The sequence below is a fragment of the Anomalospiza imberbis genome, chromosome 8, assembly GCF_031753505.1.
Source record: "Anomalospiza imberbis isolate Cuckoo-Finch-1a 21T00152 chromosome 8, ASM3175350v1, whole genome shotgun sequence".
NCBI classification, from domain to species: Eukaryota; Metazoa; Chordata; class Aves; order Passeriformes; family Viduidae; genus Anomalospiza; species Anomalospiza imberbis.
The window spans coordinates 18752103-18770912 of record NC_089688.1 but is presented as its reverse complement, the minus strand read 5'-3'; the positions used below and the strand labels follow the sequence as shown (position 1 = coordinate 18770912).

Genomic DNA, 18810 nt, shown 5'->3' with positions numbered 1-18810 from the left:
GTCCCTCCATGGTATCATCTTAAAAGTGGCTAATTTGGAGCCTATCATTGTGTCTGCCTAATCAAGTGTCTTTGTCTTTCCCCCTTTCAGTTGTGTCATTTCACTTCTTAAATTTGAACTTCATCTGCCATCTCTTCCTCAGTCATGGGATCTAAGTCTCTTCAGCACTGCTATGCTGTTCATTTTTTATTTTCTTTTGACTTTGTATGCCATTATTATGTTTTTTGCCCATATTCCTCTCTAGAGGATTCCTCTCTCTATGCCTCCCTATCAAATGCCACTAACAACCTTCCTTCATTGTGAAAAGTGGCTACAGACTTTTTTTTTTTTTTTTTGCAATTTGACTCTTTCAGTCAGGATGATTCTCTTTCAGTGTTCTCTTTGCTTTCAGCTTCTTTACAGTGTTGCCTTGTGGCATGGAGTTCAAGCAGCATTGTACAGGGCTATCAAAGCATGGAGAGTTGCAGCAGGGAACCACAGAGGAGGAGACAGGCTGCTAACCAAACTAATGCTTCTGAGTCACTCTGAAAAAGTTCTTAACGTCTTTGTTCTGGGGGCAGGCCTCTTAAAAACTGATGTGATCCATAGAATTTGGTGGAGGAATATGAATTGATGTGTTAAATATTCTTCATTTCACAGTGTCAAAGCAGAATTTCTCCAACACCTGAAGTAAATGATTTTGGAATTTTAGAGAATGAAAACTTCACTTAGTTGCTTTACATAGTATTAAAAAGAAAAACATGCGGTGTCATTTCAAGTAAGCTAATCTTCAGATAGCTTGCTCTTGGGAAAAAAAAAAAAACAAACTAATGCTATCACTCTGCTAAACAATCTAGACACCTAAATTGCCTTTGCTCTGATTTACAGCCAGCCTGATGAATCAAATCCTCAAGAGCTAAATAAATAATTGAATATGGATTTTTTTTGTGGAGCTTGTATGTATTAGATTAGGGTTATGGTGAAGCTCACTTTCAGGTTGACAGAATCAATTTATGCCCTAAAGCATGACTTTTGATAAGTCTTTCCCAATGATTGCAGCTTTAATATTGTGTTGAAAATCACTTGCATATGTGTAGGGGAAAATGAGGCTGGGGAATAAATGAAATATTCTGTCTGCAAAACTTCAAAGCAAATTTGCTTGCATAAAGTTGGCAGTGGGGTAGAAAAACTCCATAGTCTGGAACCATTTGGCCACAAACCCTTTGAAATGGCCTGTCCTAGGCCCAGCAGAACTGCATAAAGGAGACTGATCTCCTGGTTTATACTTTTCTTACTTGCAGAACATGTAAGTTTGCATCTGAACAAGCTGCCTTGCAAAAATATGTGCAGGTTTTTTATTGTGTTATTGATATAGATTTCCCTATTATATTGGTAAATACTGTGAACATGCTATATTAAAGCTATACTATAGCTTTCTGCTGCAGGGTAGTTGAACAATTTAACAAGACCCCACAGAGTGAAAGAGTGAATGTCTTTTCCAGGATGCTGTAATTTCATTAGCTTAAATAAGTATGTGACCACCATCTCTTCAGCAGTTTAAGATTTCTGCTTTGAAAGTTTCAGCAGTGGACAATTTAAAAGTAAATTGACAAGACTCCCTTAAGAGTAGCATTTCAGCTTCTGAAAAATGCTAAACTTGTTTTTAGTTCAGATCCGAAGTTTAGGAAAGTTTCCATTAATACAGTTTTTCACCTTGTCAACTCAAGGAATGTTTGAAACAAAATTGAAATTTGCATGCTGGTCTACATTGTTATTCTAATAGATATGACTAGTACTTTTAGATTCAAAATTTGCAGTAATCTTTATACTCTGTGTTAGGTATTGATTCTGGTAACAGTAGCTTTGTTTTTATATTCAGAAAAAATCATAGGCATGTGAAATTGAAATGTAGATTCTAAACAGTTTTATGCTATGGCATTACAGGAAATTAATTAGTTGCATATTTGTCCCTCCTTTGTGTGAAGTTGCTTCAGAGACAAAACTGCCTTATCCAAGGATGCAGGGTGCTCTTGGCCATGTTCCATAGCAGCATTTTGAAATTTAAGAAGTTCTTATTTTCATTCATAAATTCCTGAGTATGAACACATGCTGATGTGAGTGCAGAGCCTGAGGAGATAGCTGGCTGAAGGGAAATGGTTTCAGTGAAGTTTGTGTTGCTGTGTTTGTTGGAGGGCAGTCAGGGCTGTCCCTCGCTCAGTCAGCACAGGCTGGTGAATGAGTTCTGGTGTCTGGGGTGGGCTCTCTCCAGCACTGGCTACTCCAGCGAGGATGTCCCCTGGGCTGTGACACAGACACGGCCCTGGACACGGCACGGCTGTGGCCGTAGCACAGGAATTGCTGCAGAGCCAAGTGATGGGCTTTATGGAGCTGGCTCAAAGTAGAGGGATAACCCTTGCTAATTCTAGCCCCTGTGCAGCCTTTCTGGCAAACGTCTGCAAGAAGACTCTTGAAGATACATTACTAGGGCTCTTCAGGACTCCTGTAAAAGCTTTTACCTCCAGGATGTGGCCTCCCACTGAATCTTCTAGACCAGTTCTAGTGTCTGGTGAACATCATCTGGTACACCAGTGCAAAATGCAAGTGCAATTTTGTGCGTAACAGGCAGAACTGGGCTTGGTAAGATAGTTAGGGGCATTGTTTAGACACCACACAGAACCACTGCTTACTGCAGTGATGTACATACAGGTAAGGATGGTCTGTGGTGGCTTTCTCATTGGCAGCCTAGTGCTGATGGTTCAAAAAAATCTTAATTTCCTGTGAGAACTGAGTTCAAATGAGCTTTGAAACACAGGAATGCCATACATATCAAGTATTATTATGTCAGCCTCATTTCACTTGTGTTTTGAAAATGGAGTCACAGTCCTGATAATGGATAATGAAAGATGCTCCTTCTCATCTCTAATGTAATCCTTGTCAGATACCCTTCAGAGGTTCTCCATCTGGATTTAATAATCATAGTGATCTCTGGAAAGTTGCTTCATTTAACATGCAAGGGTGGAAAGATGTCTTCAGTGCAGCCATATACAATTAAAAATACCAAACACCACCACCAGAAGGCTCCTAATCTGAGTCATGTTGGGCAGGTTGTGACATTTATTCAATATATTAAACAAATATTGATCATCTATGATAATAGCCACTCACTTTCTCTGAAATAAAACTCTGCACCACCCTGCTCTTGCAATGTCTTTTACATAGCAGTCCGTAACTGCAATATTTTTTTACTTTTCAGTTTAAAGTATTTAAATGTAAACTAAAATTCCCATTTAACTTTGCCGTAGAGGCAGAGGTACATGCTAAATGAGGCAAATAATGTAGCTGAATATAATTTTTCTGGTATGTTTTTCAAATTCAATTTTACAGAATATCGATAAGGTGGTGTTTGTTGGCAACTTTCTCAGAATTAATATGATTTCTATGAAGGTGCTAGCATATGCTATGGATTATTGGTCCAAGGGACAGCTAAAAGCTCTGTTTTTGGAACATGAGGTAAGGAAATATGTGTTGAACTTCTATTTGTAAGTACAAAATTCCTGTAGTTCTTTTTGGTAAACTTGAAAGGGGAGAAATGCCATTGTTTTGAATTGAATGCACAAGTTAAGTTCTGCATAAGTGTTATTTAGTTTACAAATTCATTTGAAAATACTACTTGTTAACTCCTTGGTTTTATCACTAATTTCGTCATACATGTTGTTAAACATTGCCCATTTCTCGTATTTGCTTTCTGACCCTAATAGCAACAGTGTTCATTTGTGTGGGCTGGTATAAGAGAACCTCAAGTATAATTCATTTTTCTAAGCATAATTTTGAGGTGACTACCAGATGGACATAATGGAAATTGCCCTGCCTCAGTACAGCATCAGTATTATGGTTTTGTAATTTTTTTTTTTTTTAATAATTTTGGAGAACTATGTAAGACTTTTCCCAATATCAGGTCCTTTCTTCTACCGAAGGATGATTTTACTAAATAATTTTTTAGATAGAGGAAATATTTGGCAGAGATGACATTCTTTTAGTTGCCTTAACAGAACTGAAAACTTTGTGTTCGTGTTATGTCTTATTTTGGAATTTAATTGGTTTTGGTTTTCTTTTGCCTTTGTTCAAAGGGTTATTTTGGAGCTGTTGGGGCTCTTCTAGAAATGCTTAAAATGACAGATGATCCATGATGAAACTGTCTGAAGAGATTCCTACTGCAGATGCTGCTGGGTAAGAGTGAAAGCCACTACAAGGATGGAAATGAAGCCATTATGGTAGTTCTACCTGCTGGATTTGTAAATAATTTAAAATCCTTTTAGCTGATCTTTAATTTCTGGGTTTTGACCTTATACTTCAGAATTCATACTGGGAATTACGAGATTTTTTTTCTGTACACTGTATTTTATAGGGGAAAAATGTGCAAAGTGGCCAAACATACAGATTTTATGGATTTATTTTAAAAAATGGATACTGTTTAATGTAGGACCTGTGATATGAGGCATCTGCTTTTCTTCTGGGGTTTACTGATTCGTGTGGTAATTTTAACTTCATTTAGTAATCACTCTAGGAGATTTTTTTAATCTTATTTTCATGACGTTTCATGATTTGTTCTTGGTTTCAAATGAAACTACAAAGCTGATGCATTTTACTGTGAAAACTAGTCATTGATTTTCTTGCCTTTCCTTTCCTCATTAGATGAGATACTTTAACATCTCTCTGCCTGAACACCCCCCACCAAAAAAAAAAAAAATTTGCAAATCATTCTGTGGCTAAATGCATTTCATCAAAGGACTGTGAGGAAGCTTCATAATCGCAGGGGGTTTAAGATTCTAACTTTTCAGTGGTTATGAATTACAACAGGAAGAGACTGCCTACTGGTTCTGCAGGGCTGATTCTTCTTAATAATAAAAAATTTTAAAGAAGCTGTGAACTAAATTTTTAATTATTCATTTGAAACTAAAATGAAAATATGTTTCTGATTAAAACCTCTGATCAACATGAAGAGTTCTGTAGTAAAGATGTTATTCACACTTGGTTTTAGATGGGAAAGGGAGATTATCTTCAGTTATTTTTCTGTAGTCTGCAAGTTTTAACTTGTTCTTAATTGAAAACAACTGATAACAGCATTATTAAAAGCCTAATTGCTAAAATTAGAAAAATACTGGCTAAAGTATTTTCTGCTTTTAAACTAGTGTTAACTTCCTCTCCAGGACACTAAAATTTGAGTGTTTATTCCAAGACAGTATTTCCTACCTTTTAGGATTTGTGAATCTCTCTAGGTTTGTTTTCCCAAGTTGAATTGAGATCCCTTTGAAATTCATGTACTTGGGTTGCTGCAGAGCATGTATAAACTTGGTCTCCTCAGACACCTTGAGGGCTTACAAATGAGAGGCTGAAAAACAATTCATAAATTATTTTGTCTTGCAATATAATGTAAATGACTCATCAGAGGGACAGTATAAAATTCAGTATATTTTTGGAAGGGGGTGTATTTCACTTTTTTAAGTCATTAACTTGCAGATCTCCCAAATGTTGAAAGATGGTAATATTAACTGAAGTGTTAACTTGTGTGATGGAAATAAAGACCACTACTGTTTTGACAGTTTTAATGTATCTGTGGAATTCATTTCTTGAAAGTAATGATGTGACATACGTAGCACTTTTTTTGTGACATACATAGCACTTTTTTGTGACATTCATGGCTGTTTATTTCTATGACAATGGTTTGGTTCTTGACATGTTTTTACTCTTCATAACAAAGTTTTATTCTTTGAAGCCTTTTGCCTGCTTGAAGTTGACTTTAAAGGGCTGTAAACAAAAATAGGAGATAATATTAGCACATTGAAGTTGATATTTTTTGTAATATTGAGTTTGAGATAAGTGCAGATGGTTCTCCTCAGTGCCTCTATTTTTTTTTTTTAATAAAGAAAAGAAAATTTTGAGTAAGGTTATTGGCTAAGTTTTGCCTGTGAATAAAGATTCATTTGTACACTGTTTTGGTTTTTTAAGGAAAATTTCAGATTATTAAGAGGTAGCTGTGCTTCTTATGATAACCAGTAGAGGGAAGCACGACTTCAGCCACGTGTTTCAGAGAAAAATCCTGTCTTTCTCTCCATTGTCTGTTTCTGAAGGGAATTTGACTTGGGAATGTCTGTCACTTAGGTGTTCTTGCATTCTTCACATTTGGAATTGGGAAGGAAGACTATAATGATAAGTAAACAAATATGAAAAACCTGCTGTTCTTTTAAGATTAAAGTCCTCTCCTTCTCAAAAAAAAAAAAAAATCCACACACATTGAAAAAATCCTAGCAAGCCATTCAGAAAATTATATAAGGGCTTTAAATGCACAAATTGAGGCTGTGTGGTTGAAGAAGAAAAGCACAATCGTGGTAGCCCTGAAGTTAGCCCTGAGATTCCAGGGACTGTCAGGTAAGTTGATCACGGTTCTAAGAGAAACACAAAATAGAAATTTACCTTAAAATGCTGATTTGAAATTTAAAGGGTTTAATAGGTGAATTTCTGTAGTTCAAGAATGAGAAAAAGTACTCTGAATTGTACATAAATGAGTACACCTGATTGGGAAAAATATTAGCAGACCTTAACTAGGATAGAGAACCGTGGAAAGTCACAAAGTAGGAAAAAATAAAGGAAAATAACAGTGTATGTTCAATTCTTCCCTTCCTGAGGGAGAAAAGCCTAATTTCTTTGTTGCCTTGAAATCTACAGTTGACTACTTTTTCTTGTTTCCCCATCAGTACCATCATATGAATTTGCTAGTTCTGTAACTTGCTTCTTTACCTTCAGACTTTGCCTGCCTCCACTAATCCCAGCTCTTGGTTTCCTCCTTCATGTCCCCCTTCTGTAATTAAGGTATTGGATAAATGACAGTGTGGTTGATTTCTGGCACTGTTACAGTATTTTTGCCTTAGGGGGAGTACTTTGGGGCATTTCTGAGAGCATTGGTGTTGTCTTGAATTTTTCTGCTTGTGTTTGGTATCCAGTTGCTGTCTGCAGTCACCTGTTGGAAGGGGTTCCCCATGGTGCCCCACTTCATCCAGAGGTATCTAAAGAGTCTGAAAACATTCTTGCTCAACTACACAGATAAACCTCTAACTGGTACAAACTGGAAGATTGTGCAAGCAAGGTTCAACTCCAGCACTATCCAAGAGTATTACTGAGAAGCTAGAAATATCCAGATTCTTGGATTTTCTTGTTGGATTTTTTCTTGTTTTGGAAACGGTGAAGTTGAAGAAGCAGATTTCCCTAAGGGAGATTAGTGAGTCTGCAGATTTAGTATGTGTTGAAAATACTGGTATAAATTAAAGAGACCAAGCTTTGTTAATCTAGCTTCTCTTTCTGAAATATGGTAATTATTCCGGTAAGTTGGAGCAGAATGAGTCAGAATCATCACTCTCAATTGTCATGGCCTATTTTTCTTTTGCACTTGAATATTTGTTCTTGAATCACATACTATCCTCTTCATTCCCTCCCCACCACCAGCAAGACAGCCCAGTTTAAAATGGTTTTGACAAAAAGTCTAATTACATCCCCTAGGAAGAAAGGGTCTGTGTTCTAAAGTAAGATTTTTGGACTAAAGTACTGGGGGAAAATCCCTAGTGCTGGATGAAGAGTGAGAAACAACTAAGAGTATTTACTTTATCAGATTTGATAGAGAAGGCTAGCATGGGGGCAGTACAAGAATCTGACTTCTAGGACAAGTAGGGTGCTTGCAGTTCATTCCAACCTCAGCAAAGCTGTCCTGGTGTTTCACTGTTATCAGCACTTCTGTTCCCATTAGACTGTCACAAGATACTTGCAAGTGATTTTTGGCAGGACACAGCAGAACTTTAGAGATGGGAGAACCATATGGGGTTGAACTGATGACAAAATAAACATACATGATTGTTTCCAGTCGGATGAGGAGTTCTACTGGGTTCTGTTTTTAAAGTACAAGGTATCTTTGAATTTGGAATTAAATTAAACACAGGCTGTGAAAAAGACCATGGTCTCTTTTGTGTCTTGGTACCTGGAATGAAGGTGGGTAAACAGCATGAAATGACATCATGTTTTACTTAAAACAATGTGTCATTCCCTTTTCTTAAGTGGTTTTGCTTATTTTGTTGTGATGATCAGGGCACTTCCACCTTCAGAAGCATCTTTCCAAGTTGACAACTTTGTAGTTTTCCAGGTTTTTGAGTGGGTGATCCATTCATTTCTTGTCAAACTTAAAAGTTTGTGCGAATCTGGGCATTTAATACAAAGCAGAATTTGCCTTGTAGCAAATGCTGAGGTACCAAAGCAGCCTTGGCAGTGCACATACAGAGTAGAGTTTACCTGTTACCGAGATTTCCATTTATACCCATCTGTGAAGATGTGGTCTCAGCTAACCATGTTACCACTTTCTCATACAATATGTTAGGATTTTTTTTTCCAAGATGGCATGCTTTTTTGGGTTTAAAATCTTTTGTGAGATGAACTTTTCCTTGCAAGGGAGTACAGATTTTCTGTTGCAGCCTCGAAAGCATCAGGGAACAATGCTTAGAGCAAGTCTCATCGTGGGCAGGCACTGGTTTGATAACGCATTTTGTTACAACAGAGGTCAGTGCTTCAAGCAACAAGGTGTGTGGCCACTGGTGTGCTGTGACTTGGTCAGGGGATTTGTTTTGCATTAATATGTTAACAAATTGCACAAAACCAAAACAGCTGGTTTCAGCTTGTAGGCGTTTCTAATGCAGATGCTAGGTTGGGTGAAAGTGGAAATACCTGTGTTTCAGTAAGGATGAAGAGATCAGTATCTCAAGCCCATAGGAAAGATGCTGACCATAATGCTTTCCTACAAGCTTTTAGAACAGCTGCATCAGTTAGGAGACTGCAATGGAAATATTCTCATGTAAGACAGTAAACCATTACCAAGCTGTAGCTGTAATACTGAGTTGGGATAGTGGTGTTACCTACATCTGCCCCCTCTGTCCGCCCACTGGCACTACCCCACTGACATGCTGACTGTCAGCAGGAGGCAGTGGAGTCAGCCCAGCCAAGGTGGTCTGTGAACATCTGTTTTGTGAAATGCAGTAGTGTAATGTGGACAAAGCAACTGAAGCTATGAGAGGCTGCTCTGAAAAAACTGGATAGGCTTCACCTGGAGATAAAACCTTACTATTGGTATTGATTTGAACAGTGAGAACACACTCTTCTTTTGAAAATTGCTCTTTTTTATATTTTAAAAATTACCTGTGAAATAATGCATATTAATTGAAAAACCTCTAAACAAATGAATTTAGCATTTTCACAGGTGGCTGGCTAAATGAATCACAAAATGCTGAGTGTACTTTAAAAAAATTTAGTTCCTTTTAGTAGAATTGTTTTGTTTTTTGAGCACCTCACCCCTACTGCTATTTGAATAAGTAAACAAAAACATGCTGTTCCTATGTCCTAAGCATGGAGCATGCTGTTACCCAGCTAGCTTTCAGCATATTGCACTTGGCTACAAAATGCTGTGCACAAAAAATCCAGAAGTATTTACAAGATAAACCAAAAACACTCCCAAATTCCCAGTGTTTGTCACTTCTGTTTTAGCTTAGAAATTAAGTTTTCTCTTCTCTTCAGTTATAGAAGGTTTGTAGACTTCTCTCCAGCAGGTTTGCCTGTGCAGTGTAGTGGCCCCCAAGCATCATTGGTTTGCCTCTTAGAAGAGAGAAAAGCAGTGCAAGGAAAGCTAAAGCTTCTTCCTCACGGTGGCTGCAGGCTGACCTGTAACACATTTCACACCTGCTCTTTTACAGCTAGGGCAGAAAACAATCAGGAACTATATTTCCTCTCCACTCCTTGCTCTCATCATATAAGAAATTGTATAAAAAAAAAAATGTAAGCAGAAAAGGCACCAAACCCTGCAGACAAATTCACCTTTTATTCATTGGACGAACCGTGGAGGTCAGCTTACTTTAGTCAAGAAGACTTCTTTTTTCAATTTCTAATCTTTTCCTCCTCAGTTTGGAGCTTGATTTTTTTTTTAAGGTGCCATGCAACATATCTCTCTCTATTCCACCTCTCCTACCTGAAAGGCAATTATAAAAGTGCCTTTGTGAGGTTTTTGTGAACATCTGGTTCACAGCATTATGGGAATTTGCTTAAAGTTTTGTTTTGTTTTGTGTACATTACTATAAAGTTCTAAGACACCAAGTCTGGCATGATAAGCCCCTTGATCAGGCTAGGAGCAAAAGAGCTGTTCCTGACACCCCTCTGGAGTCCATTGACTATAGGCGTGAGACACCGCAGAAGTCTGTCCTGTGTGGAGATTGTTATGCCATTAAAATACCTTTATTCACAAAAGTGTAAGAACTGGCTCTTCCTTTTCTAGCCTACTGCCTTACAGACCCACTGGAGGAGAGAAGGTAATTTAGAGTCAGTTCCCTTTCAGCCCCTGACCATTCCACTTCCCCTGCTGTGCTAGAAAGCAGTGGTGTATGACTGGCAACTCAGTAAAGGGAAATTTGGGACACACACCAAAAAGGCAGAACAGCAGAGAACTTTTTTAAAACACAAACAAGAAAACACTGTACTAAAACATGATTCAGGCTTGAATCAGAAATCTGTCGATGAAGTTTGTGTCACCAGTTACAAAGTCAGCAGCGCTGGCTGGAGAGCACTGAGGTGTGGAATGCTGCTGCCCTGCGGGGAGAGGGAGCCGAGCCCTGGCACTGCCGGGATGGCAGCGGCCTTGCAGCCACGTGGCTGATACTGAAATGCAAGGCCATGGGTAATCAATGTTGAAATATTTACCAAAATATTGGGCTACTCGGAGCAGATAGTTTCTTTTAGTTAGCTCTGGTTTAGGCCTGTGTCTGTACATGCATAACTCACGGAGAAAAAAAGCAAATGAATGGGGGAAAAAATTGTTGTACCAAGCACAGGTGGAAAAAAATTATCTGTAGGATTCTGTGTTGCATAAGTGCCTCTGGAACTAATCTGGTACCTCTCCAAATAAAACGGAAATCTTTGATGCTTGTAACTTTCTGTGTGGAATGACAATAGTTTCTGTGTTTGTTAACTCTGTAAATGTTTGCTGTAGATACAATCAATGGGAATATTTTATCCAAAGTAATCAATTAAAGTTTAAACCAAAGAAGCTTCTCCCCCAGCCTGTGAACACAACAAATACAACAATTAGGTAGTAGGAACTGAATTGAAAGTAGTCCTAGTTGTTAAGCCGTGTATTTTACAGGTGAGCTAGGGCAAAAACCTGTCCAGGGGCACAGTATATCCCAGGCTGGGTAGGAACTCTCTCTGAAAGCCCCAGCAGCAGCAACTACCAGCCAGAGTTTTGTCTGAGGTGCAGAAAATTCTTGCCAAAGGACTTGTTTTCTGTGCTGTGGAGGTGTGAAGAATTGCTGGTGGTGCACCATCTTCTTTTACTTGGTTTTGTGTGCTGATTTGGTGAACAGGATAAAGACCACCTGCACTGCCTTCAGGCCTTGATCCCCACTTCACCCTTCTTTAGCTTGTGCATTTCCCTGAGAGCTGCTACAGGCAAGGCTGTTGATGATGAGCAGGACAAGCTGCCAACACCATTTCTTCTGAGAGCACAGCAAGCCATACTTGTCACCCAGAAGAACAAAAACATGATGCACTGAAAAGTGGTAGAACGATGACAATGGTTAGGTCTCCTCAGACTGGAGAGACATTACAGCCTGTATTTGGTGTCAGATTCCTGTATGGATTGAAATAGCCCAAGCTTCTGGTGAGTATGGAAGAAAAACTGGAATAGCTGTGCAAAGGCTTGCTTCCAAGTAAAACTAATTCAAATTTATTATTCCCATGCTGTGAAAAATTCCAATGTCTAATTAAGTTTTTCTTCTGATGGGAAATTTCAAAATGTCTACATTTCATTTCATTTCACTTTTTCCACCAAAATAAAGCCTGCTAGCAAGGAAACCTAGCAGGCTGCCAAAAGCAAGTCATTTGAAATACAAGTTTTTTTTAAAGCTTCTGCATTTCTAGAGCCAAATTTTGTTAAATTATGTTTCCATAGGACATTTTAGTGATGAATCTGTGTTTTCCAGTGAAAAATTATTGCACTTGCTAGCTGGAATGCAGATCTTTTAAAATACGTGCATATAAATGTGTCCAGAAATCTTACAGTGTGTGCTTGGATCAAGGACTTCTGTGACGTGGATTAAAGATTTGAAATGTGGAAGTTTGTAATCAGTAAAAGGAGATGAATCATCCTCTTGTTCAACTAATATTAAGTATTGATCTGCCTATACTTATTTCATATTGAGAAAGAGAAGATGCTTCTGCCAAAATTTCTCAATATTCTGAAGATGATACATACTGTAGGTAGCAAGGCATACCCTCATCTAGTTTAGATTGTCATTAAAAACTGCCTGGTTTTAAATGCATCTTTTGGTCTGATGCCGAATGATGGTCTTATGTTCCAGGAATTGTCCATGAAAAAGTGAGGAGAACATTACATACCCTCATTTTTCTATCCCAGACTACATATATGAATTACACAGCCACATATTTTTAGGAATGCATCAGTGTCTTTTGATATCTTGCTAAAATCTTGTGTGTCAGTAAGAAACAGAGCTTGCTTTCACCTCCAGAAAGGAGCCTCAGCTCTCAAGTGGTGGGTACTTTACCTTCTTGCCTTGGAGTTGGCAAAATTTGGACTACAGACACAGAGAGGGGGCTGAAGGAACCACGGGGACTTGTAGTTTCCCTAGTCTTTGGCTTAATTTTTTAGAGATGCCAGGGAAGCTGGGTTCCTTTGGCTATAGAATACCAAAGGTTGTAGATCCAAATGTTAGTGACCAGATCTGGAAATGTTCCTCTGAGCACGCCATTGCAGCCTGTCCTGTAGAGTTGGCTGGCTGCAAGTGCAGGGCTGATCTCCCAGGGAGATGGGAGTGGAGGGCAGTGGAAGGAGGGTAGTACAGTTTTCAGTGTCTAACAGGTATTTGTATATAAAGGCTTAAATTAAGAACATTCTTTGTGTAGGAAGGCCATTCATCCACTGTTTCATAGCACCTAACCATTCTCCAAACTGCAAAAACATTTCTTTTACCTGTTGAATTCTATAGTATTGCACTTTATTTTTGTGGTTTGCAATGTGTGAAAGAGTGTAAAGTAAAAAAAGTTGTAAAAAAAAAAAGAGTGTAAAGTAAAAAAAAAAGACAAAGTCTTTTCCAATTAATAATCTGCCCTGAAGCTGACATGCTTACCCAAATCATGTATGCTTGAACTTATCCTGAAGACCAGCAGAGCAAACAGCTCCCTGCCACCCTCCAAGGGCTCTGCTTGTACACTCCTGGCAGCTTTGCACTTGCTCTTCATAGCAGCACAGAAAGGCAGCAAGGTCCTGGGGAAAGACAAGGACCAAGCAGCTATTGTCTGGCAACAAGAAGGGTAAGGAAAAATCCCATTTTATCTCATGGAAAGTGTCACAGGATGTTTAGTGTCCTTTCTGAGCAAAGACCTGCTGCTTTCCAGATCTTGCCCAAAAACACATGCAGTATTCAGCAGGCCACTTAGTTTATCTTTCTTGGATAAACAGAAGGCTGCTGGAATTTGAAACTTGTTCCAAGAGTCTAGGGTCCAAATCGGCGTGAGTCCTTCCCCTGGTCTGGGGTTTTGAACTGCGTTTGAAAATTTGAAAACTGCCAAACAGCAACATGACTCCTAATGGGCAGGAAGAGCTGGTGTGTGTGACAGAGGACCATCCTTATGCACAAGTTCTGGTGTTATTTCCACTTTTGAATGTTGCCTGACTTTGGAACCGTTTAAAATAACTTACAAAAAGCCTGAAAGCACTGATCCACAAATCCCAGTACTGACTTTGCCTCGATGGGAAGAAAAAAAAAATCCCTCTTAATGCGATGAAAGCTCCTGTGGCACTGCTGAGACGCACTTTTTCGTCTTGGTGAAGGTAGCTCGAAGGAGGGACTCCGGCTGCCTCCGAAAAGAGCTTAACGGAGCCGGGCGAGGGGCAGCGCTCGGCCGAGCCCACCGGGCCCCGCTGCGGGGAGGGGCAACCAGTCGGCCAGGTGGGCGACCAGGGCGGCCGGGCAAACGCCGGGGGGGAGGGGGCTGAGCCGGAACCGAGCCGCTTCCCTGCCTCCCGTGCGGGGACCGCGGTCACGGCCGCGCTGGCGGGGCGGGCGCACCGGCCACCGCCCCCGCGGGGCAGCGCGCACGGGCGGCCGGGGGCTCCTCCCGGGCCGCAGCCTGCAGGTGGGGGCTGCAGCCTGCAGCTAGGGTGTGGGGGCTGCGGGGCCCGGCAGCAGCGAGAGGGACAGAGCGGGGGACAGAGAGGTGGCCCGCGGGCAGCGCGGCCGGGCGCGGGGCGGGGCGGGCAGCGCGGCTCCCCGGCGGTGCGGCTGCAGCCGAGCCACTTTCCTGCCCTGCCTGTGTCGTGGAGCCTTAGAACCGCGGAAACATTGAAAAATCAATAAAAATGAATGTAAACGCCAGTATTTAATGACAGAACTGTATATACGTGCACATATATATATGTGTATATATATATAAAGGTGTAGGTTAGGTAAGATGCTAGTCAGGTAAACAGCGTTTAAGGATAAACAGCGGTTCAAGCTGCTGGATGGAATGAGGAAGCTCAGGTATCTTTTCTTTCTGTTGCATAAGCAGAACAAGCATACCTGTTCCGAGGCAGGTGTGACAGGCAGTGCTGCGCCTTGTCGCCGTCCCCGTGCGTGCGGACCCGCGGCTGTCACCGGGATGCCCGCGCACGGCTCTGTGTGTTTGTGTTCGTGTGTTTGTTTGTGTTTATGTGTTTGTGTGTATGTGTGTGTGTGTTTTTGTGTGTTGGTGTTCGCGTGTTTGTGTGTGAGCGGCTCCCCGAAGGGCCCCGAAAGCCGAGGCACAGGCTGCTCCATGACGGGCTGCAGAGCCGCCCTCTGGCCTTCCGCAGGGACAGTTACCTGTGGAAGCAGCTAATCACAGCGATCCGGATCCTGAACAGCCTGGGTCTCTCTTCTGGGGTATTAACACAGGGTATTTCCATGTGTGCAGTAATAGACTCGGGCTAAGTGGTACGTGTCTTGTAGGAAATTGTGTGTTCACACAAGCTGACTAAATTCAGGGAATCTATTCAAGGAAAAAAAGAAGCCAAAAGATACAGTGAGTATTATCCTTATTTTGAACTCTCTGATAATTTGCCGCTCATGTATCGACCCGTTCTGTTTAATATGTCTACAGGTAAGTTGTTAATTAGGTATTTGGGATGAATTTGGGGTTTTGTGATAGCATTCTGAATTGATTTCATTAAGTTAACAAGCTGGTTGGGACAGCTGAGTCTGTTGTAAGTCCACTCCTACAATGGCAGTGAGGAAACGTTTCTGTTAGTACTGGGAAGTTGGAGGATAACATGAAACTTAATGAAGTGAAACAGGATTGCATTTTCCTCAGAGTGATTCTGTTATGCCTCATTTAGGGCCATGTTATTGCTCGCCTCAAATCATTAGCTGTTACTGTCTTTTTGGTTTTGTTTATTTTTAGTCCTACATAGCTCATAATTTGTTCTTGTTTAATATTTTTTTCAGTTGCATTGTATTGAATGTTTATTTTCCCATTTTTTGCAGCAGTGTAACAGAAGCTGTATTTTAATGGAAGGTTTCTCTGGGCTTCCCTAAGGGCTTTCCACATTAATGACTTTAAAATTCAATCATTAACTTTTACCTTCACCTGAAGGTGGAAAGTGATGATGAAAAACAATATAGCCCAATGTGTAATTTGATTTTACAAAGCTTTATCAGAATTGATTCAGCTGATATGTAAACAGGGGAAACCTCAGGAACTTTCTTTTTGCCCCAGCTTGCACATTCACTTCAGCTTCAAGCTGTGCACCGTTCACCTGACAGCTGCCTTGCTGCAGCACAGGCTCGGGACTGATCGGATTTGCTGAGCTGGTTCTTGTCTGCAGCTGTGAGGAAGGGACGAGGACACCCCCAGGGATCCCTTCCGGATCCATATTCCCAGGCCAAGGTCCAACAGCCTGGGCACAGGGGGGGAAGATTTTTCAGATGCTTTGGTGCAAACACAATTGCTTCCTGAGGGAGAGATTTGGCGTGTGTTTCCTGAGAGAACCGTGCTTGCGTAAGCAGCCCCCTGCCACCCTCTGAGCTGGACTAGCACAACCATTTGTGGGGCTCTTGTGGAACTGCATCGGGGGCCTGCACTGGGTTCAAAAGCACCTTTTCTTCCTTTTTACTCATAACTTTTTACCCTGATCTATCTGACTGTGTGGCTGCTGTTAAGGGCTGAGAAGGTGGCCTGAAAGGAAGGAACACGTGGCAGGGAGCAGGAGGTAAGGGCTGTTTCTGCCGGCATCACTGCTGCTGACAGAAGTAATTGCTTATCAAGCTGTGGTCAGAGGGGATGATGACATGTGGTTATGGCAGTTGACTGAAAAATGTAGCTGAACGCTCAGATATCTTAATGCAGTTGTGTGCACGTGCTGTTAGTTAGCAGTATACACAAAGATATGATTCTCTGTTTCTGTTGTAACTCTGAGTTTTCATCTAATGATTTCACTTTCATGATTTATAGCCATGTGTACAACTAAAGGATATGTTCCCTATACTATTCTCTCTTGGAGTATATTCTCCCTTTTCTGGAAAATAGATCTGGGTATGATAGGGGTATGAATTTTATTAATCAGATTATATTTAGCTGGAATAGGTGAATGCCTAAAATTCTGAAAGGGAAGATTAAACCACCCTTAAGAGGGTGCCTCTAATCCTAGAGTTCATAATTGTTACATGCATGCACTTTACTCTGTTTTACATTTACATAAATTGTTAAATATACTTCTGAATGTAGTGTAGACCTGTTGTTAAATGATGAATGTCAGAAGCAATTAGACAAATAGCACTGTTTTAATTGATATGGTGAGACTAAGAAGTCAGTTTAATGTAAACTTTCCATAATCTGCTACCATTTATTTTAGTCTGGAAAGCACTGATGCTTTTGTGCATTGTTTTAGGACCTGTTTTCATTCCTACTTTAGATACGTTGTTTCTCTGTCATAATCCTGTTGTAACCAGTAAGAAAACACAGCACATTGTCCATTTAGCAGGAGTGCATATTTAGAGGATGATGGTACACGTTCCTGTTCGTGGAACTTGAGGAAGAAATTCCATGCTGTTAGTGTCTTTATTCAACAGAGAAAAATAACCTTTTCTTTCTAACCTGAAACAAGAAACTTCATGGCATTGATGAAAAATATCTTACCTTTTCTATCCTGTGGTGGGCCACTACAGCTGCAGTTTGGATTATCTTTGTAGAGTCTCACGTAGATTTAAAAAAGCAGATTAAAAGAAATAAAAATCTTAATTTTAATATTTTTTCCTAAGAGGGTTTTCTTTACAGCAGCCTTACAAGAGCAAAAGACCTATTTTATGAGCTATATTGTTGCCTGCGGTAACTGGCACACATTGATGTGACTGTGAGCAGTAGAACTGCAAGCTAAGCTTGCCTGCAGCTCCCATCCTGTGGGATGGAGACATTTGGAAAGGTGAAATTTTTAAAAACCAAAACTGAAGCTGTCCAAGCTAATCACTCTGTTTTTCTTCACTGGAAATGAAGGTGCTTCCTATGGAGCTTATTGAACTGGTAGTTTTGTTTTCCTCTGCAGAAGCGTTCTGCACTTGCTGGGAAGTGGGAGAGCTGTTGCAGTGGGGCAGTGGGTCAGGTGCTCTGGGTGAAGACGCCCAGGTGGAGACTCTCTTTTCCTGGACTGGCTCCTTGTCTCTCTGCAGCTTGTAGGATGCTGGATAAAACTGCATGCAGGGAAAGCTGGGATCTTCTAAGTATGAAATCTTTGGTGTTCAGGTCTCTTATCCTCCTGTTTTTGGAAGAAGCATTTTTCAGCACCGGAGAGTGGGTGCTGCTCAGATGACACTTGTCTGGCACACTGTGGCAGTAGAGAGGAGCCCACACAACACAGGTATAGCCAGGAGGCACTTATCTTTCCTTACACTGTAAGATCAAAATCCATCACTTTTGTCTCTGCAGCAGTTTAAATTGTGCAGGCCCCTGAGTCAGCAGGTAATCTCTTCAGCAGCAAGATGAGCTCTTCATTGGTAAGATTAGCCAGCAATTTGTGGCAGATTTCTTCCCCAGAGCCTGCAGCAGCTGGCAATTGTAGAACTGGCTTGAGGGCATGCAACAATGTATTTTGTGAGTTGGGATGAATTTGGTATTAGTTAGTAAAACTCTGTCGGTTACTTTGCACACAATACAAATGCTACTGCATAGTTGTTTCTCAACTGCAGTTCACTGTTGGACATCTACAGGTTATCCACAAACCAAGATATTCTTGCTGCTTTTATTTGACTTAAAAAAAAAAAAAAGTAAAAGAATTTTTTATTCTTATTTGGTTTATGTGTCATATTTATTAGGTTTTGCTTGTTTTGTTTGATGAGATAATGAAGCAAGAAAGCAGTAAATGAAGAGTCTTTAGTGTTTACTTTTAAACAACATTACCAGTTTGCACTGAAAAACTGTTGGTCTTTTTCCTTTTTTGGTATTTTATTGTAACATGATTTTCTGGGCTTTGGTGTGAATGCTGCCTCAGAGCATCATGCAAATAAGAGAAAAATGAAGCAACTGTATTTTTTAAATGTGTGTTTTATGTCTAGTCTGTGTAAGGGCTGTACATCCACGCCTATATGCACCAGGAATCAGGCTTACATTCTACATCAACTTGCAAGTTGGGTAATGCTATTTAAGTGGATAGGATTAAAAACTGATGTAAAAACAAGACATGGGAAATATTCTTTTACTATTAAACATTATTTTCTTTAACTGTTCTCA

General features: G+C 40.3%; 2 protein-coding genes across 10 annotated transcripts in view; both read left to right on the top strand.

The window, feature by feature from the left end:
- The window catches only part of PANK1 (pantothenate kinase 1), a 40422-nt gene extending 35528 nt beyond the window's left edge, over positions 1 to 4894 (top strand). For 4 of the 8 annotated variants that reach the window (XM_068197626.1, XM_068197622.1, XM_068197620.1 and 1 more), the window contains 2 exons: positions 3364 to 3489; positions 4107 to 4894. In XM_068197626.1, the coding sequence (XP_068053727.1) occupies positions 3364 to 3489; positions 4107 to 4166 (186 nt within the window). In that variant the 3' untranslated portion in view covers positions 4167 to 4894. Of the gene's footprint in view, positions 1 to 391; positions 1078 to 3363; positions 3490 to 4106 lie in introns of those variants that run through there. The other 4 variants (XM_068197621.1, XM_068197625.1, XM_068197619.1 and 1 more) reach the window with 1 other exon arrangement.
- Positions 4895 to 16097: 11203 nt separating this feature from the next.
- The window catches only part of SLC16A12 (solute carrier family 16 member 12), a 28827-nt gene continuing 26114 nt past the window's right edge, over positions 16098 to 18810 (top strand). The window contains exon 1 of one of the 2 annotated variants that reach the window (XM_068197613.1): positions 16098 to 16300. The gene's annotated coding sequence lies outside the window, so the exon portion shown is untranslated. The remainder of the gene's footprint in view (positions 16301 to 18810) is intronic. The other variant, XM_068197611.1, reaches the window with a different exon arrangement.